The 20,894-nt window shown below is 42.5% G+C and overlaps 1 protein-coding gene across 3 annotated transcripts; it reads left to right on the top strand.

Annotated features, from left to right (window-relative positions):
- The first annotated feature begins 1,738 nt into the window (after positions 1–1,738).
- Positions 1,739–19,689, top strand: kdm1a (lysine (K)-specific demethylase 1a). Of its 3 annotated transcripts, none has more exons than XM_080750001.1 (22): positions 1,751–1,786; positions 2,930–2,966; positions 3,530–3,823; positions 4,361–4,526; positions 4,661–4,794; positions 4,954–5,032; positions 5,493–5,585; positions 5,699–5,805; positions 6,138–6,219; positions 6,536–6,630; positions 7,937–7,954; positions 9,338–9,480; positions 9,641–9,731; positions 11,270–11,404; positions 13,021–13,094; positions 13,599–13,710; positions 13,804–13,936; positions 14,337–14,524; positions 15,541–15,655; positions 16,064–16,191; positions 17,823–17,969; positions 18,754–19,689. In XM_080750001.1, exons 2-22 carry the CDS (start codon positions 2,937–2,939, stop codon positions 18,955–18,957), a joined length of 2,568 nt encoding a protein of 855 aa, XP_080606127.1. In that variant the 5' UTR covers positions 1,751–1,786; positions 2,930–2,936; the 3' UTR covers positions 18,958–19,689. The 3 variants fall into 3 exon arrangements, with proteins under 3 accessions (XP_080606128.1, XP_080606127.1, XP_080606126.1); XM_080750000.1 differs by having other exon boundaries at positions 1,769–1,786; positions 2,930–2,981; XM_080750002.1 differs by lacking the exon at positions 2,930–2,966 and having other exon boundaries at positions 1,739–1,786.
- Positions 19,690–20,894: the final 1,205 nt, after the last annotated feature.

Below are 20,894 nucleotides of genomic sequence, written 5' to 3'. Positions count from 1 at the left end.
TCCTCTGCCTCCCCCCCTTCCCCCTCCCCTCTGCGAGGCGGGGGCCTGGTTGGTTGGTCCTGCCGGTGGCGTGTGCTTGTCTCAGAGATTGGGCCGTGCGTATCTGGATGCGGGCAGCTTGTGCAGTGGAACTGCAACAGTTTCGCTGTGCACAGTGTGCAGGCCGTTTGTGCTTGGGCTATGCGTGTGCTGCCTAGCGGGGTCAACCGGGTGGGCCCCCTCTCTGCCCCTCCCCCCTCTGCTCTTTAGCCTATGTAAAGTGTCTTGAGATAACTTGTTGGTGACTTAAAATTGAATAAGTCACCAAAACTCTGACTGAGGAAAAAGGCAATCCCCTTTTGGTCATAGGAACAATTGCACTCATGAGCTTCAGACAGTATTGCTTTCCAGCCAGCCCAGTAGGTGTCCTTGTCCTACCCTAACAGGGTACATTTCTCAATGGAAGAGTAGGGAAGCCATCAGGTACTAGTAGGTAGTGGTAGTTATACTGTATTAATAATACTCAAGCATATACAGATTGGTTCAAATAACATTTTATTCCGGACCGCAGCATTAAAACAGTTTAACAATAGTTTGAAAGAGGAGGGCCTCACTTCCTGCCAGTTCCTACTAGTGAATGGGGATTGGGGAATCTACAAAGTACAAAGCGCGCATCGCCGCACCCTAAACAGAAGTGTAGACTACACGAAAAGTTGTATTTGCAGTAAGCCATCATTATTTCGTTTTACTCCGACAATCTGTAAGATATTCTGCATCCCCACAATGCACACATAGCCAGTGAGTCTAGACATTATAAACTCAGGTGAAAAACAACAAAACAATGCTCTGAAGAATGTCCGCCTGTTTTGGGTGACTCCTTTTTCGGGGAAAAGAAACATCTAACAATCAGATAAACCTATTACTATAAATACATTTTTCTTATAGCGTAGGCCACACTATAATTGTTCTTTTGAGTAGTACTCACATGATATGGTGTGTAGTTCCGTGTATGATCTGGAAACAAAATAAAGGCTCAAGTAGTGTTGACTCAGTGTTGAATGGTGGATGATGGGGGACGGACGAGGGAGGAGTAGCTAAGCAGAGCAGAATGCAGATCACCTCTACCTGCCGATCAGGTTTTCGCAAAGTGACGTCATGCTTGATTTACACTCCGTCACACGACGGTGTCGTGCGCCAATCTACAAGCTCACAACGCGTCGCGGTGGTACGCCGAGTGGGCTTGAAGATCGGCTATTTAACAACAAGAGAGGCTAGACCACCTCACTGCCTCACTGGGCTGAACCGAACCCTTGGCGCATTTCTAATTTTTCCTCTCTCTTTTTTTTAATCCAAAACTGATGATATAGAATTATTATTTTTTTGTTTATTATTATCTATTCTGAATAGATAGTATAGAACCTAGGGAGGGCTCACGCAATTTAGTGAAAGAAGAACAACTAGTCTACTACTCTAGATAGCATTATTATGTAAATGAATCAGTGCGGAATCCTCCGCCCTCGTTTTTACTGACATCAACTCAGACCAATCGCTGCGCTCAGAAGCCCTCCGTTGCTTTCCAGCTACATTTGGGACCAATTCACGTTGCATTTTGTAGATCCGGCCTAAAGCGGATACGGAAACGGTCTGTGTACGTGCATGTATGTGAATTTGGAAATTACCGGATACTAGCTGAGCTCTAGACCGGAAACCAGTGGGAAGCCTGGTGTCGCCAATCAATCACGCGAGAATTCGAGAGGACCTGCGGTGGAGTGGCTGCCTTTGTGTTGACATTTTCGTGGACTGAGAGGTAATATTAAACTGTAATTCTATTTTCCACGCGTGGAAACAATGCGTGTGACTGTGGAAATGTCTACTCTGAAATATTTGTTCAATGTATTAGTGGAGAACCGGGTCGAAAACCAACCTAATGATGTCTTTATCAGGTCACACCTGCTACTGTGCAGTGCCACAGCTGCTGCTGCTGCTGCAGCTAGCCGAGTCTCATTGTTAGCCCCTTGAGTAACGGTTGCTAACATTAGCTAACGGGCTCAAATCGAGATCAATTAAGATTAATTTCTGTATGGCAAATAAAATCCGATTTTGACATTCGTGTTCCTCTGACTTAAATACCTAACTGCTGATCTGCTAATGGGGTAGGCCTATATCTGCTAAGTGGGTATATTAGTGTCAACAGCACTAATAATAACGCAGTGGCTAATGCATTATATTGACCATAGAAAGTGTTAGCTAAAAAGCTAGCTGTCGCTGTCGTTGTCTTGGTCAGGCCAGGCAGCAGGTCCAGATTTCATGAACAGAATCAGAGTTACATATACCTGTACTCGCAGTGCCAATGTAAACATACGTACGCACTTCACCAGTAACAGTAACTGTCTGCTCGTGCTTTGATGTGCAGCCCATTTTAAAGCTTGTTTTATTTTTTTAAATGGTCTCTCCTAATCTGTTCTCTCTACATTTTAATTATATTTTCTTGCATTCTCCTAAAGCTCTCTGTGTAGTCAGTGCGTTGTACGGATGCTATATGGTTGTCATTTGTTGTAGTGTGTTGTATTTGTTATATCTGGCAAATCTGTAATATTTATGCCTCTGTCTTGGCAAGTCTCTTAAGAGACTTTAGTCTCAGTATGATTTTGTACTGGTTAATAATTCAATGTAAACCACGACTCACCTCTTCTGTTGCTTCACACTATGCTCGGTTTTTAGAAACATTGAGGACAATTATAGAAATGGCATTATTTGGAAACACTTCTCCAACTGCTGGTTTATAACGTTGAAAAATAAAGGTCACATAAAAAAGGGCAACACAGCAATCTAGGACAGTAGATTGAGTAGTTATTCCAAGACATGTTATAGAATCTAACACCACCAACATTGTTTTATCTGTTAGATTTCTATTATAACAATGTCTCTTAATTCTGTCTCTATTTCTTAGCGTTTGAATGGATATTACCAGGTGCACGGAGAAATGGGTAAAACAAGACAAGGTTATTGTACCATAGAGCCCTCATTTCATAACTTCATGACATTCATGCACAGTTTATTCTTCAGTGTTAGCTGCCATTCTATTGTTTGGATTCTGCACCCCGAGAACTCAATGCTAAATGGTAGCCCTTGCAGCAGTTTCATCAGTCCCTATCAGTGGATTGATTTACAGAGAATCAGGCTTTATGGTATTGCCTGTTTAAATATTGAATGCTTCTTATAATATTGCAAGGCATTTGCAGGGTTCCAAATCACCCATGTTTTGTTGTAGCTTGCTTTTTTTAAATTACTTTTTTTGTGATTTTTTTTTCAAGAAAAGACAATACATTGTGATGTTGTCCACATTTCTTAACACGTTCACATAATTTTTGCCATAATTTTTAAAAGGAAATATATTTATATAATCTTTTTTTGTTGTTGTGGCCTGATTGTGCAACTTTCAAGTTGCAATCATTTCACTTCAAGACAGTACCATATACCTTTTTAGGTCATCATTTTGTTTTAAACCGTTGATCTGTGTCTCATGTCTGTCTGTTCTCTGCTTCTACAGGAGAGGCCTCCGACATCCATGATGTTGTCCAGTAAGAAGTCAGACGCTGGCTCCTCTTCCTCCTCCTCTTCATCCTCCACAGGAGCAGTAGCAGGAGGGGACCGAGCCCCGGGCCCTGATGCTCAGTCTGGACCGTCAGCCTCGGCTGCTGGCCCTGCGGATGTTAAAAAGAAAGAGCGGGCATCCCCCAGCGGGGAGCCTGGTGGGCCTCCTATGCCCCATCCAGCAGGCCCCGGGGGGATGGACCAAGACTCTGCTGAAGTCCGCAGGACCAGCCGCCGCAAGCGGTCAAAAGTAAGCGTCCTATGTTGCTTGTCCACTTAGAGAGGGCTTTCTAGAAATGTCATGTTACAATGATCAATTGCAAACATTTTGTTCCAAGGTTTGAGGTGATTATATTATAGATCATAATACAACCATGATGATGGTGACAATGTTAATCTATGATATATGTAAGAGAACTTGGGTAACCCACTTCCTTATCTAAATAAACACGTGTTTCTGCCCGACAGCGACAAAATGTCAAGATTGCATGAACAGTAATGGTATAGTAAATGTCGCAAATAAGTAGAGCAATAAAGTGAGCAGTGATAGTAAAGGATGTGTATTTTGACTGTATGTGCAAGAGAATATTGATGCCAGTATGGTCCTTTTAGATATTTGTGGTGACTAGCTGTATTGCACACTAATGCACTGTATCATTTTAAACTTTCTGCATTGTGAGCTTTTCTACAGAGCCAACCAGCAAGTCAGTTCCTCGCCTGCCTTCCTTCCAACCAGCTGACCGTGGGCTAGGTTTTAATGGAGCTTTTATTGTGCCTCTTGTTGCAGGTGGAGTACCGCGAGATGGACGAAAGTCTCGCCAATCTGTCTGAGGACGAATATTACTCTGAGGAGGAGAGGAATGCAAAGGCTGAGAAAGAGAGGAAGCAGGTCGTCCCTCCTCCACCCCCACCGGTGGAGGAGGAGGCTGACAGCGAACCAGAGGAACCCTCTGGTGAGACTGAAACTTAGTCTGTTGTGGCGAATATACACCATGCACCAATAATAGATTGCCATACCATAGTAGCACAGAATGTGTAGAGGAGAGGATTTGTAGTATAGTCATAAGTGATTTGTGGGTGTTTTCAGGTGTAGAGGGAGCTGCCTTCCAGAGTCGTCTCCCACACGACCGTATGACATCCCAGGAGGCCGCCTGCTTCCCTGACATCATCAGTGGCCCCCAGCAAACACAGAAAGTTTTCCTCTACATCCGCAACCGTACGGTAAGCACACACACACACAACACATCTTCATTCCTTTGCCCCGAAACCCAATAACCATGTGTTTTATTGTCCACAAACATAAGGGGTTTGATATAAGATTACATGTTTATATAAGTAACACCTGGCGTTGTGTCTTCATCTTATGATGATCTCCTACAGCTCCAACTTTGGCTGGACAACCCGAAGATCCAGCTGACCTTTGAGGCCGCAGCACAGCAACTCGAAGCTCCATATAACAGTAAGTTCCAGAGCCCCACACACACACACACACACACACACACACACACACACACACACACACACACACACACACACACACACACATTCATTACCCCTCAAATTTGTTATCAAGCACTAGTAAGATATTTTAACAAACTTTATTGTTGAAAAAGATGTTGACATCAGTGCTCTGAAAAAGTGAATTAGCCTGCAAAATCGTATTATTATAAATAAATAACTATGAGTTAATAAATAAAACACACATACAGCAATTTCTAAATGTCAAAAAGCTAATTTCTCTGTATTATTTACAATGCAGTGAGTATATCTGTAATTGGCTAATATCAGCGGATGAAATCGACAGACCGATAAATTGGTCATGCTCTCACTTGGTATTTTTGTTTCCCATTTCCAAAAGAGGATTCCAGACATACAGGCATTTCAATCCAGCTTTAATCTACTGTGTTTATTCTTCCTAGGTGATGCTGTGCTGGTCCACAGGATACACAGCTACCTGGAAAGGCATGGTCTCATTAACTTTGGCATTTACAAGAGGGTCAAGCCCTTACCTAGTGAGTGAACTTAACCCTACTGCTTTACTTTATGTTTTAAACTACCATAGAGAAGTGGACATCTGAATAGAGGGATGCTACAGTATCTGTTCCTAACCCTGTGTTCCCTGCAGCTAAGAAGACGGGAAAGGTGATCATCATTGGAGGGGGTGTTTCTGGCCTAGCAGCTGCCAGACAGTTGCAGAGTTTTGGGATGGATGTGACAGTTCTGGAGGCCAGGGTAGGTCACCTACAGAGGGAGTTGCACACAAATGTTGGGTCATGACATGCAAAGCGGGAAAAGAAGTTGTTTTAAATATAATATCCACCATTTCATATTTAAAAAAAAAAACATTCTTTTAATAGAAAATCTTCTTCCTAGAACCATCCATTCACACTGTTTACTCCCCACCTGAGCTATAGATTTGCTATAGAGCATAACTTCTAACCAACCATGCATTACCCTGCATGGATTTGCCTTGTGTTAATGTATCATCTCAGGTTTCTACATAGACCCCTGCCAAAGACACTGTGACATTGACTATATATATATTTTTTTTTTTCTTCATACAGGACCGTGTTGGAGGCAGAGTGGCTACGTTTAGAAAGGGCAACTATGTGGCTGATCTGGGGGCGATGGTGGTGACAGGACTGGGTAAGCGACATATGCAGGGGGGGGGCATGCTGCCATTCCAACATTGACTTCTAAGTGTCTGAGTGGCAGCACTTCCATAGAGGTTGGTATAGGGTTAGTGTCTGATTGGGTGGATGTCGGAATGGGGGATGCACCCCATGCAGGGATAGCACATAAGCATCAATCACAGCATAAATCAAAGCATCATTTAGAGGTAACAGGAATACTTGCTTTGGTCACAGAGGTCCTGCAGTTAATGACGCCCCTCCATAGAGGGCAGAATTATCCACTAAATGATGTCAAGTGTTCAACGTGCTATGTCTGTCTGTGTGCACAGGAGGTAACCCCATGGCAGTGATCAGTAAGCAGGTGAACATGGAGTTGGCCAAGATAAAACAGAAGTGTCCACTTTATGAAGCCAATGGCCAGGCTGTGAGTATCTTGCATCATCAGTGATTCTCAACCTTTTTAATTTCAAGGACCACTGTGCTATTGATCATTTTCTTAGCGATTATTCTACCATCAACAAATTGATTAACCACTGAAGTCCCATTTTATACCTAGTCCAACGGTATTATGCATTTTCTTTTGAAAATTGCACTTCTGCAAGCTTTTGGAAAAAAAGAAAATAATAAATGTTTCACTTAGAAACGGGCTGAAATTGTGATCGGTTACTTATTGGTTATTTTATTAAATTATTGATAATTACTTTTTATAATGGATTAAATTGAAGACCATTGATACCGTTTTGACTGATACTGATCTATAAACTGTTTCTTCATTGCTTGGTAGGTGGCAAGAGGCTAACAGCAACTGCAAGCATGCATGTGATGTGTGTGTACTCCTAGCTAGCTTGTTTTAAACGTGTGTGAATGGAAACTATCTGTTGAATAACTGCATTTGTTATGCTAGTTATATTGGTCCACCATTGGGGACAAGTGGCTCTGCAATCAACTAACCACAAGATCATGAAACGTCATGCCAACACAGCAGTGGCTTCATGCAACATATTTATCAATCTCAGTCTTTTAATCAGATCCATTTGTTGTTTACATCCTTAATCAGATGATGTTTACTCATACTACTTTAGAGAGATTTACCTCACAGCAACTCGGTGCAATGTTAAACAAGGTGTTTATTGTACTTGGACGAGAATGACCTCATAGCACATAAGTACAATGTTAAGCAAGCTGTATACATGCAGTATAGATTAGACTTACCTCGCGGCACAGCAGTGCAATGTACCTGAGTTTAGAGCTCTCCTTCAGACCCGTTTTCTGTCCCCAGGCAGGGAGCTGGTGCTTGTTCTTTCCACAAGTTACAAATGGAGGGGTGGGTTCAGTTAACTGCTTAGCTTAGCGTGTCATCAACAACAGCTCTTGTACCTCACAGAACAGAAAGAGGATGTAGGCTAATGCCATTAGATTGGACAGTGTTTTTCTTCCTCGTTTCTGGTCCGTCCGTCAGACGGCGGCAGCAGCAGCAGTAGGATGTTTGGGTTCATATTCAGGGCGTTCCCATTGAAGTAGAAGTTAGTTGGCCAACAGGGCCCTTTAAGCAGCCACGTCATGTGTAACTGGTTTCCTCCTCCACAGGAAAAGGTGAATTAAATGTACATGTTTTTACTTTAATGTAAACCTGTTTGACGTTAAGGTTTTGCTTGCTTAATATGTTCTCTCTCTGTCTCCCCTCCCTTCTTGTCCTCTCGACCACTCCCATGTCTTTTGAACTGCTAAAGGGTGAACGATGCACAAGTGTATGTATTGGTTTATTTATATAATATATTCCTTCACTACTTTTGGGTCATTCATTTCCAGAATTTAACACTTTTAGTTTTAATTTCATTGCATAACTTGTCCATCAATTATGTAGAACAGGGGTCTTCAACGTTTTCAGGCCAAGGACCCCTTAGTTGAGAGAGAGAGATGAAGCAGGGACCCCCACAGCCTTTTCATAGATTCCTTATAGTTTCATCGTTTAACAGCACAATCATCAGTGTATTTTGGATTCATGTCAATGTGTGTTTTCAGATATTTAACCACTTGAACCGTTAATATTTAATAAAGTTGACCTTTCACTCTGTACTTAGTCAGCTCTTTTTCCCCTCTACACCAAAGCTCTTTGCCGAAATGATCTGCTATGTTTGGCTAAAGTTCTCAGAATATGGAGGCTAGGTTCAAGTGGTTAATATAAAAATATATATATATATCACTCAACGATTTGGAGGACCCCCTGTAGTAACTTTAAGGACCCCCTAGGGGTCCCGGACCCCCTATTGAAGACCCTTGATGTAGAAGACTAAAGAGGAAACATGTTAGTCTTGTTAGTTCATTCTACAGTATATCTCATACCAACGCAACCACTAACAGCTCACAATCTTTTAAAGGGAAAAACAACCAGAGGCTAAATTCACATAGACAATTTTGAACAGTTGGTGTAGATTTTAAAGTATTTCAAATTTGCATACAATCTTGTGGGTAGACATACTTTCAACATCATTGATATACCAAATGTGAATTCAGTCTTGGGGTGGATTTTCTTCTTTAATTGTAGGAGAATATTACTGCCTTTCAGAGCTGCTGTCCCTGCATGGCCTTTTTATCTTAAGCATGATAATAAATGTAACCCCACTAGATGTCATCAAGATGTGGACTCCATGTTGAGTGATTGTGCTTTGAATTGCGTATGTCCAGGTGCCCAGGGGTGTCGCACCAAATTCTGGGCCCTGGGTACTTTAACTATTGAAAAATAGCAGATATACAAGCTCACAGCGTGGCACCGAGTGCCGCGCTGCGAGCTTGTAGATCTGCCATTTTTGAAAAATCGTGTACAAGTCTTTGAATATTATTTCAAATCCTCCTAAGGTTTTCTTTTTTGAAAAACCTATGTTTCTATGTCAGTGGTGCTCAAACCTTTTCATATGAAGGACCCCCAAAATGATATGTATTTGGCCACGGACCACCATCTCAAAATATTTAGTTCCAGGGATCTACGCAATCTACATGCTCGCAGCGTGGCACTCGGTGCTGCGCTGTGAGCTTGTATATCTGCTATTTTTCAATAGTTAAATATAAAATAATTAAGGCCCCTCCACCTTGGGCCCTAGTCTCACTTTGACCCCCTTGTGACGCCCCTGCAGGTGCCCAAGGAGAAGGATGAGATGGTGGAGCAGGAGTTCAACAGGCTGTTGGAGGCCACCTCCTACCTCAGCCACCAGCTGGATTTTAACTTCCTCAACAACAAACCTGTTTCTCTGGGCCAGGCTCTGGAGGTGGTCATACAGTGAGTTGCACGACACGCATGCACTCACATTCCCTTAGACAGCAACAACAACCCTGTATGTGGGACAGAAGGTGATAGACCATTATGTACCCAGCAGATGTGTACCAAAATAATATTGAAAGCACTAGAAAATATATATATCTTTTTGTTTTGTTTTCAGGCTGCAAGAGAAACATGTGAAGGATGAGCAGATAGAACATTGGAAGAAGATTGTAAAGACTCAGGAGGACCTTAGGGAACTCCTCAACAAGGTATCATTCTGTGCTGTATTATAAGTGTTGGTTATATAGTAAGGAGATTTTATATTTGACCAATCTGCGAAGTAAATCGTTACCAAGAAATGTGTTTACCAATGTGTTTCTAAAGGTGTGTAATAATATGTACTAAAAGGTTGAAATTCAACTCCTGGGGGAAACCTCATAAAAAAACTGATTTGTGTTTGTGTCCCATTCATTTACTATACAGGAAAAAAATACAAAAAATAAATCTGCTTTAAGTAGCATGTGAGGGGTCAAACTAGGGTTTTTTCATGATGCTGAATCCATTGCAAGCATTTCTTTTGCATGAAAAACATTCCTTGGGCTAAAAACGGACCCACAAAACGATGGTTTAGTGATGAATCATCACTTTTCACCGTTTTGTAGGGGCCATTTGTAGCCCACAGAATGTTTTTCGTGCAAAACAAATGCTTGCAATGGATTCAGCATCATGAAAAAACCCTAGTTTGACCCCTCCCATGCTACTTAAAGCAGATCTATTTTTTGTATTTTTTTCCTGTATATTAAAGTTAATGGGACACAACACACAAACACAAATCAATCATGAGGTTTCCCCCGGGAGTTGAATTTCAACCTTTTAGTACATATCATTACACACCTTTAGAAACACATTGGTGAAGACATTTCTTGGTAACTGGTTTACTTTGCAGATTTTCTTACGTTCCCCTTACTAATAAGCTCAGCAGAATAGCACATAACTAGAAATACTGTTCCTACGAAAAAGTGTGGGCTCGCTCGTGACTATATTCTGCAGTGTGCTAACTGTCATGTGAAGCTCAACCAATACTCCAGCTAACACCACTCCCAGATTTTCCACACCTCAATTTCACCTCATTGGCTAAGGGCCCTGCCTTTGTACTGTCTGCGACGGAACTCACGCGACAGAACTCACTCTATGAATAATGAAGATAACATAGTGTTCTCGCCTTTCAGGCGAGCCCACAACTAGAAAGATGCAATTCTGGGAAATTGCGAGTGTGGTTGCCGTTATAACAGTTTCCCGTTCAAGTCAATGGGGTTACTCTATAAAGGCGACGTCACCGCGAATGCTATAGTACTATAGTGCTATAGTGTGTTGCCCTGGTGGGCAACCACACTAACTAGATAACTTTAGTCAGTTACTGTATAACTGAGTAAGTAGTTAGTTAGCATTATGACCAGCACTTAGAATATGTTTATAAATGTCATCACCATTATTGTTGTGAAGCACTTTAGTATTTATAGGTGAGGAGACATACAGTAGATCATAGACATAAAATCCCACCGCATTGTGGTTTGTTAACCTTTGTCCACAAGCTGCACACTTAACGTACGTTACATACGTATCAGTTATTAGACTCTGTGTAATCTTTCAACAACCGGGTGGGTTCCCATATGACTGGACTTATTTCTAGGTGGGTTGGAGTTCTTAAAAGACATCAAATTTTGGACTTATTTTTCATGCATTTTCTGTTTGCATCATCATCACCACCACCACCCTCCTTCTTTCTCCCACTGTACTGCTTTAACAGATGGTGTCCACTAAGGAAAGGGTTAAGGAGCTTCACCAGCAGTATAAGGAGGCCAGCGAGGTCAAACCACCCAGAGATATCACAGCCGAGTTCCTGGTTAAGAGCAAGCACCGTGACCTCACCGCCCTCTGCAAAGTGAGCTCACACTCTCACCACCACTGCATCTATCACAGCTCTCTAGCTTGGAAAGTCGTCTACACACTGTCACCTCAGGCTCTAATTAACTAGTGGGCTAGACGGGCTCCTACATGGGTAGGAGGGATAGAGGGAATCATGTCTAATATTAAAACAGGGCGGTTAAATCATCATAGGAAGTGATATTTGGTTGAGAGATTGGAAGAGATACTTCCAGGGTGAAGTAATCATATCACCTTCAATTTCCTTCAACTATGCTCAAGCTGTAAGCAGTTACCTGGACACATTAGGTTGATGGCTCTCAGCTGGTGGTTATTTGTTTTTCCAAAACAAAACTTAATTCCTGGACAACTAACTGGGTGATAAAGCTGTTCCTCCCTTGTCCCTCTTTTTTTGTTTAGACTTTTATTAATGTTTGTTTGTTCAAATTGGGCTAATTCTTTCCAAGTTCACCATTGCATAGAGTACTTACAGGCAAACTTTCACGGCACAGCTTTCTAATATGGCTGTATTTGAAAACACCTACCACCATTTTATAAACGATTCACTATCCTCTGCATTCACAGTCCTCTGCAGTGGTTAAAAAACACAGGAACTAACAGGAAATACTTGCAAAGGTGTAAGAATGTCAGAGAACTATTAGCTGCTAAATGGGATGCCCAGGAGTTCTGGGAGGAAATATCACACAATTAATGCCATGCCATTGTTATTCTCTCTGAATAAACCAGACAGGCTGTATTTAAGCGGTTTAATGCCTTAACTGGATGTATTATTAGAGGGAATACTGCTGTTTAATTCTTGGTGTAGATAAATCGCCCCTTCGTTGGACATGTATATTTTAGAAGGTGGTTTTCGTCGGTTTAAACACAGCTGGTGTCTGGCCTAAAGTTGTCCTGTTACCCATCCCGCCATCTGAGAAACCACTTCAAGGCCTGAATCACTGTCTGACTGTCTTTCGGTCTGGAGCTCGACAAGCCACTCACGCACCCCAACACATGCAGTACATTCCCCTTCATTCATGCTTTTGTTAGCGTGTGTGTGTGTGTGTGTGTGTGTGTGTGTGTGTGTGTGTGTGTGTGTGTGTGTGTGTGTGTGTGTGTGTGTGTGTGTGTGTGTGCGTGTGCGTGCGTGCGTGCGCACTGTGCATAAAAGGTTGGCTTATATCCTGGTCCAGTCCATCTAGGAGCTGCTTTGGTGAATATTTTCCATTGTTGTCGTTCAGCCATATTTAATTCTTAAGCCAAGTAAGCTTGCCAGCCCTGGAGCTTGGTGAGGTCAGTCAGTGCTCTTCAGCTGCTGTGTAGGTGGTGTTATTAAGAGCAGCTGGGCTCCATGGTAGGTGGTGGACCCATGAACAGGGTGAGTCGGCCCTTTTCCGTTGAGACCGTTTGTCCTTTCTACCAGATCATAGCGTGTACAAATACACACATGTGCCAACAGGTTTTCATTCTCGCTCTACCTCGCTAAAGAACGGAGCCCTGGCTCGTAAATCCAGAGGTCTGTTTGCCGTAGTGTGAGATTATTGGCTGTTGGTTCATGTTTAGAATAATAAAGAGACACTTGAAGCTCATGCTGTTCTGTGTGTGGATGCTTGCTGTCTGTCTATCCATGTGTAGGAGTACGATGAGCTGACGGAGTTGCAGGTCAAACTGGAGGAGAGACTGCAGGAGCTAGAGGCCAACCCACCCAGGTAACACCTCCCATCCACCCACCAAAATACTGACTATTAATAGAACTCTGGGAGTGTACAATTGTGTTTGTGCTCTCTGAGATACAAATGGATGAATTCTACACAGTGGTGATCATTGTGTTCACTGCATTCATGGTTTCACTGCCACTGTCTTTTATTGATGTGACGCGTATGAGCTTCAGGCAGTACTACTACGTCAGGGTAGGTGTCCTACCTGACAGGGTCTAAATTTCTCGATGGAAGTGTAGCTAGACCATCTCTAACTACTGCAGATGTGTTATTGATATTGAATGAACATACTCCATCATACAGATTGGTTAAAATAACCTTTTATTCATTAACATAAGTTCCAGATTGCAGCTTTAAAATGAGACATGTTTTGCGGGTCTTCCCCTAGCAAACCTGTCGCTATGTTGTGTAATCATAACTGTCTGAATGAATTAAACTCTCTCTCCCCCTCCCTCCCTCCCTCCCTCCCTCCCTCCCTCCCTCTCTCCCCCACAGTGACGTGTACCTGTCATCCAGAGACAGACAGATCCTAGACTGGCACTTTGCCAACCTTGAGTTTGCTAATGCCACGCCCCTCTCCACGCTGTCTCTCAAGCACTGGGATCAGGTGAAGAATTTCCCTGTGGAATAGTTCTGCTAGTAACCATTCATGTTATATAGTAATTTGCCGTTAAAATAAGAATTGTCCTGTTATGTATAGGATGACGACTTTGAGTTCACTGGCAGCCACTTGACAGTAAGGAACGGCTACTCCTGTGTACCTGTGGCCCTGGCAGACGGCTTAGACATTAAACTAAACACGGCAGTGCGACAGGTCCGGTACACAGCATCTGGTATGTACACCGTTCTTGAAGTTCAATTGATCTTTTTGTTACATTAAAATCACACACAAACAAATGACTGGGCATTCGGGTGGCGCAGGATAAAGTCCCTCCCCACCACTGCAGAGATTAGGGATTCGAATCCTCTCCGGTACCTCTGGCATGGCCAAGCGTCCATATATGAGCACAGTTGCCCATGTTCACCGGAGGGAAGCCGATCGGGGAGGCAGTGACAAGTTTGTAGGGCATTAAGGAATGGCATAATGACTCAATTTGGAGCGAAATAAAAAAAGAAATGGCACGTGTGCGCGCACACACAAAAGTCCTTACTACATTACTGGTACTACTTCACTGTGTGGCAGATCAGTATGCATGTATAATCATGGCTTAATCTACCTGTCCATTTTGCCAGGCTGTGAGGTGATAGCGGTCAACACTCGTTCCACCACCCAGACGTTCATTTACAAGTGTGATGCTGTGCTGTGCACCCTCCCCCTGGGTGTGATGAAGCAACAACCCCCAGCGGTGCAGTTCGTCCCTCCTCTGCCCGAGTGGAAGACGGCCGCAATACAGAGGATGGGCTTTGGCAACCTTAACAAGGTTTGACCGCCGACACACGAACACACACTCCACAAAAAAGAATAACTAAAAAGGTGACCAATACAGTATTAAAACATATTTGTGTGACTTAGGTGTTGGTTCTTCAGGGAGTCAGTGCTGCAGTCTCCTTGTGCTTGCAACCTGACCTTCAAACTGCCAGTAGGCTTTTTGAAATGGATATGGTTAAGACTGTGGTAAAAGAAAGCCAGTCAGCATACATATGCTGAACTGCTGTCCCCTGCAGTTTTATTGCCCACTGCTCCATCAGGCTATGATGTTTGCATTTGTTAACTCAGCATCCCTGCTGGATCCAATAGAGACACACACACACACAGAGCCATAAATCAGAACAGGTGTTTTTAGTGTCCTGCTCAGGGAACAAGGATCCTACAAATAGCCTTGAGGAAAGCTGCTTTACATGTTGACTCTGAGAGGAGGATGGAGGGATGAAGAGAGGGGTGGAGGAGGTTGGATGGATGGTGAGAGTGATTGCTACTAAGAGGCTGTTAGTGCGTGGATGGAAGGTCCGTTTATTTCCAGTGTGTTAGTTATTGGATCAGAGCCCTGGCACTCTTTTCAGCACCCCACCACGTCATCTCTCTCTCTCTGGCTCTGTGCTCAACATCAATGTGCTGCAGTATATTTTATCTCCTAATTCTGCTGCGGTACTGAGGAGAATGCGGCACTATTATGCAATCTGACCAGGATGCATCATTCTGTCTCCACCAGAGGGGGCTCTTCCTTCCTTGGACTCTTAAGTCACTGGTATAATCATTAATATAAAGTTAGAAGACCTGGATTCACTTCATTTTTAATTCAGTGAGTGGAATTTGACATAAAATAGTTCTCGTAGAGTTCTTGTAGTATACCAAATAGTTATGAAAAAGGAGCATTATCATTGTGCTCTCGTCCATTCTCTGTGATGATAAAGAAAATAAATTAACCAGTAATGCTTTTGAACTGTGGTTACAGCCAGTTATGTAACGTTATCTTCCCTCCTCCCTGCCTGCCTATAGGTGGTACTGTGTTTTGACCGTGTGTTCTGGGACCCCAGTGTTAACCTCTTTGGTCATGTCGGCTCCACTACAGCCAGCCGGGGGGAGCTGTTCCTCTTCTGGAACCTCTACAAAGGTTAGACCACAGATTATAACACATTAGTTTTATGGACTTAATATTATTGCATTTTTCCCATACTTATGAAAAGGGATATTTTAAAATCAAATGGGCACCAGTTATCTCAAATAAAAGCCCATTTTGTTTAATCTTACAAGAGCTATTTCGTTTGGAACATTTTGATGTGGTTTATTGACTTACCAGTACAATGCAAGATGCAGCAGTTGGAATTCTATGATTTTAGAATAGACAATTTTTTTATATTGATACCAACAGTATTAATTAATTTAAAAATAAATTATCAATCCAATAATCCTGTTGATGTTGTGATACCCAGTCACTCGGATGACTGAACCATCAGAAGAACTAGTTGTTCAAGCTGTCAACTGTACTGATTAAATCATTTGTTTGTACCTGGTCATGCAGCACCCATCTTGCTGGCACTGATGGCTGGCGAGGCCGCTGGCATCATGGAAAACATCAGTGATGATGTCATAGTTGGACGCTGCCTGGCCATCCTCAAAGGAATCTTTGGAAGCAGTGCCGTACCTCAGGTGTGTGCTGGGGCGTCACAAGGGGGGAGAAAGTGGGACTGAGTTACTAGGGGCCAAGGTGGAGGGGCCTTCATTATTTTATACTTTAGCTATTGAAAAATAGCAGATACAAGGTCACAGCGCGGCACCGAGTGCCGCGCTGCGAGCTTGTAGATCTGCTATTTTTAAAAAGTCATGCAAATGTGTACAAATCTTTGAATATTTTGGGGGTCCTTCACGTGAAAAAGTTTGAACACCACTGACATAGAAACATAGTTTTTTTTAAAAACCTTTGAAGGAATTGAAATATTCAAAGACTTGCACACATTTTCAAAAATAGCAGATCTACAAGCTTGCAGCGCGCGCTGTGAGCTTGTATATCTGCTATCTTTCAATAGTTAAAGTACAAGTCTAAATGGGTTAAACCCCCTCGCCCTATGAAGAACATCCTTGTACCCAGGGCCCAGAATTTGGTGCGACACCCCTGGGTGTGTGTATGAACAGTAAAGACTGGAGCACCAGTAGTTGACTGGATAATGCATTGACCACATAAATCCACACAGCCATCCCATAATAAACATGGCTTTCCAATGCTATGGAGACAATACTTTGTGAGTTCAGTAAATAGCCTACCATATAGGTCGTCCACACTCACATTACAAAGTAGTGTAGTTGTAAGTTCTGTTTGATTTGAGGTCACAATAGGCTCTCACTGTATGTTTGCTATTATGAGTAGTTGTTAGCAAGGTATTCCGTTATCTCAGCAATGAGAAGTGCTGATGTGATGGATTAGAGCCAGATAGTCCATTGATGTTTGTGTGTAGAATATTGAACTCATTCAATATTATACACACAAACACCAAACTAATCGATTACTAGTTTGTACTAGTACATTACTCAATGTAATGTAACTAAAATATTGTATGGTAAAACTAGTCATTTACTGTTGCTTTTTGCTCGCCGCTGCATAAATTGCTGCTGTCCTGCTGGAGCTATGGTCATCTACAGTACATGCACAGTTATACAGTAGGTTTCTCCAGGTTTCTCCCGGTATGTAAATCTTTTGTTGCAAACCATCAAGCCAATCAAAAACACATATTCATCCAGACCATGGAATGAGCTGTGTTTAAAGTTCTGTAAAAATACCACTGCGCACCCTGAAGCATTGGAATTCTCAAAAACAAACAGGCCATGTCCTAGTAAGAGTGTGTTTAATAAGTCTCAGAGCACAGCTAGTGATGTGTGTGGGTTTAAAACACCTTCCCTTATAAGTGCTCCCTACACACTGGGTCAATGATGTGAAGTTGAGCATGAAGGGTTGCACGGTGGCTTTAACTTTTTTGCTCCATCATTGGGACTTTTCTTTGGTCCTTCCAATTCTTTGACGGGAATGTGAAATTACTTCCTGAATTGACCTAACCAACACAGCTTCACACAACAAGTTTATGTGAAAGGGGCTCATATTTGGAGTCGTGTCCCAAACCACCAGTCATTATAAATCATTCAGTATGGTCTCATATGGGAGAAAATCATATGTATGGTGGCCAGCATTGGAACTGTTTACCGTTCAACTGTTTACTGGTCTTTCTAATATCAGCATGGAAACTCATAACAACCCTCGTTGTTATGCTTTTTGTTTGTCGCCATGGCAGCCCAAGGAGACGGTGGTGACACGTTGGCGTGCTGACCCCTGGGCAAGGGGCTCCTACTCGTATGTGGCAGCAGGTTCTTCAGGCAACGACTATGACCTCATGGCTCAGCCCATCACCCCTGGGCCAACCATACCAGGAGCCTCCCAGGTAAATATACAGTACCAATTATGTAAATAACCACAGACGTGTGTTAGGCCTAGAATGAGTCCCGTGTGTGTGTGTGTGTGTGTGTGTGTGTGTGTGTGTGTGTGTGTGTGTGTGTGTGTGTGTGTGTGTGTGTGTGTGTGTGTGTGTGTGTGTGTGTGTGTGTGTGTGTGTGTGTGTGTGTGTGTGTGTGTGTGTGTGTGTGTGTGTGTGTGTGTGTGTGTGTGTGTGTGTGTTGGCTCTATGTGCAAGTTCCGCTTTGTGTGTTGGTCAAAATGTGAATGTGTGGTGTGAGAAAAAGGGAGAAGGCATCCAAGACAGCCCACAATATTCAATCAGACCGAGGCAAGACCAGCTTGTTCCCAACACACATGTTTTTTTGGCTGTTTTGAAGCTGGCATGTTGATTGATGTGATGTGAACAAGTCCATATTTATATGCTTAGCGATGATTTCTGTCATTTTTCTGCCACACGTTTTTCTTCATTCCCCTTCATTTCCTTTTCTTTTTTCCCCCTCCCTTGCCTATTAGAAGTCAGTGCTTCTTTGTTTTGTTATCATAAGAACAGATAATGACTTTATTAATCCATTGAAACCGGAAGAGCATCTGTCATTTTTAGATTTTACATCTGCTATTTTGTAGGTCTTAATGGGTCTTAACCCATTTAGGCCTAGAATTATTTATGTTTTAACTATTGAAAAATAGCAGATATACAAGCTCACTGTGAGCTTGTAGTAGATCTGCCTAAATGGATTAATGGGTTAACGCTGTCTTTCTCCCACCCACAGCCCGTCCCTCGTCTCTTCTTCGCTGGCGAACACACCATCAGGAATTATCCAGCCACGGTACACGGTGCCTTGCTCAGCGGGCTCCGAGAAGCGGGTCGCATCGCCGACCAGTTCCTGGGTGCCATGTACACACTGCCGCGACAGGCCACACCCACTGCCGCCAACAACCCTCAGCAGCAGGCCCCGCCCACTCCTGCTGTTTAGAATCTAAGCTACCTCTGCCTCCCCGTGTCCCTCTCCTCAAACCATTAGATGTTACCGTGTCAGTCTATGAGGAAGCATAGAGATTTTTGCCCATACGCTGTTTACATGTCTGTCTGGGGACATTCTCGGAATCCCTCGAAAGCGTTTGCCACCATCCTGTTCGCTCAGCCTGGTCCCAAGGGTTGTTATGGTTTCCTGGACACAGTCTAATGCTGAAATGAAAAGCATCAGATGTTTGACTTATAGTTTGGTCATCATTTCTGTTCAGATGACAGAATGTACCACGAGACATTAATTTCAACTTCAGTAGCATTATTTATAATATGACCATTACAGCTTATGTGTATTTGGTGTTGGATTGCAGAGCATAAGGACTAATAATAATATGGATGCCCTCATCTGAGTGTTAAGTGCTATATATGGAACACACAACCCTACAGGACAGATGATAGAACTCAGTAGCACTGTCTCCACTCCACTGAAATTCTAATTTTATTTTTCTATCGAGATGCTTGCCTCTGCGATGTTGTTATAAATGGCATTGTCTTGGCTGTCTTAAGTCTGAATAATATTATGTTTGGTAGTTGTATGCTCCCTAAATATCATTTTGTTCATTTCGGTTGCAACGCATAGTGAAAATAGTGATACGTTGTGTTAAATGTAAAAAAAGAAGAAAAAAAAAAAGCATCTTGGAAAAGATATGTGAATGTTTTTGTTACTATTGCAGCTCGTTTGAAGTTTATTTTATTCCTGTTTTCATTATAAATCCTTTTTTTATATTGTCAATTTTTGGTTATTAAAAGATTGAAAGAACTATCTTTTTGTCATCCTTCTCGTGATTATGCGCTGTTAGACTTCTGCACATTTCTAAAGTGACAATTTAAGGTCTTTTTAATATATACCGGTACCTCTAAAATGACAAATTAAATATTGGCCAAATTGTCAAATATTAGAGGCAGAAATTGTGAAAACAGCAGATCTACATGCTCACAACGCCTCGCAATAGAACCATGTTGTACAAAATGTAATGCTTCAACTCTTAATGCTCGTCAGGGTGGTTGGGTCCCCACCAGTTAAAATATGATTATTTTGGGGGTCGCGGCCTGAGAAGGTTGAGAACCACTGGTCTATCTTACTGGACCTCTTGAACAGAAGAGGAGTTACTTCCTGCCCTGTCAACCCCCTTGTGATGTGGGGTTGCTTCTGTGTAGAGCTTGCGTGCACCAAAGCAGCTCCACTTCTGACCTCTTTCTGACCCTCCTCATCACACAACTGGCTGGTCCCAGAGTCTGTGTGTGTGTGTGTGCGTGCGGTGACTGGTGAGGGACACTGGCAGCAACCCTGCATAGTGGGGGATCTGATGAATGAGGAGAGAGATTAGAATGGTCAGCTATGAGCCATGAGATTTCTGTGGAATTGTATTTCAGGGCTCTGTGCCCCACAATTTCCATGAATTCTCAGGCCCTCAACCTTTGTTTTCTTTCCAGACCTGTGGTTATCGTGCCCAAATCGGGGGTGTTCTAACAACGGGCAATTTCAGCTAGGATTTATGTGATGAATGGCTGTGTGTGTGTGTGTGTGTGTGTCAGGATTGCCAACATTGGACTGCCAGAATCCAGGAGATTTCTATTATATATTATATACATATATAATTATTAATTATATATTTAATAATTCAGCAGTATTTAATTGAGAAAGAGTTAAAATGTAAAGTTTCTAAATGTTTTTTAATGGTGTGATGATACTTGTTTTATGCCTATTGTAGCACTTTTTTTTTCATGAATGTAAAGTGCATTATAAATATAAATATTAATTGTTAGAGCCCTAGTCTGTCTATAGTGAGAGGCAAAAAAAAAAGAAAACCTTCTGGCTGAAACAGCTATAGTTTTGATCATCTGAAACTAAGAAATTCATAATATGACAAAAAGGGTATGAAT

The sequence above is a fragment of the Nannobrachium achirus genome (genome assembly GCF_963921795.1).
Source record: "Nannobrachium achirus genome assembly, chromosome: 20".
NCBI classification, from domain to species: domain Eukaryota; kingdom Metazoa; phylum Chordata; class Actinopteri; order Myctophiformes; family Myctophidae; genus Nannobrachium; species Nannobrachium achirus.
Note: the sequence above shows the minus strand (reverse complement) of the source record. Positions and strands in the feature narration are given on the sequence as shown.

Bases quoted from the DNA above. Each gene is read 5' to 3' on its own strand.
- kdm1a (XM_080750000.1), top strand. From the start codon at position 2,937: ATGGATATTACCAGGTGCACGGAGAAATGGGTAAAACAAGACAAG. The intron at 9,732-11,269 runs GTATCATTCTGT...CTGCTTTAACAG, and splicing joins TTAGGGAACTCCTCAACAAG to ATGGTGTCCACTAAGGAAAG. The intron at 14,525-15,540 runs GTTTGACCGCCG...GCCTGCCTATAG, and splicing joins GCTTTGGCAACCTTAACAAG to GTGGTACTGTGTTTTGACCG.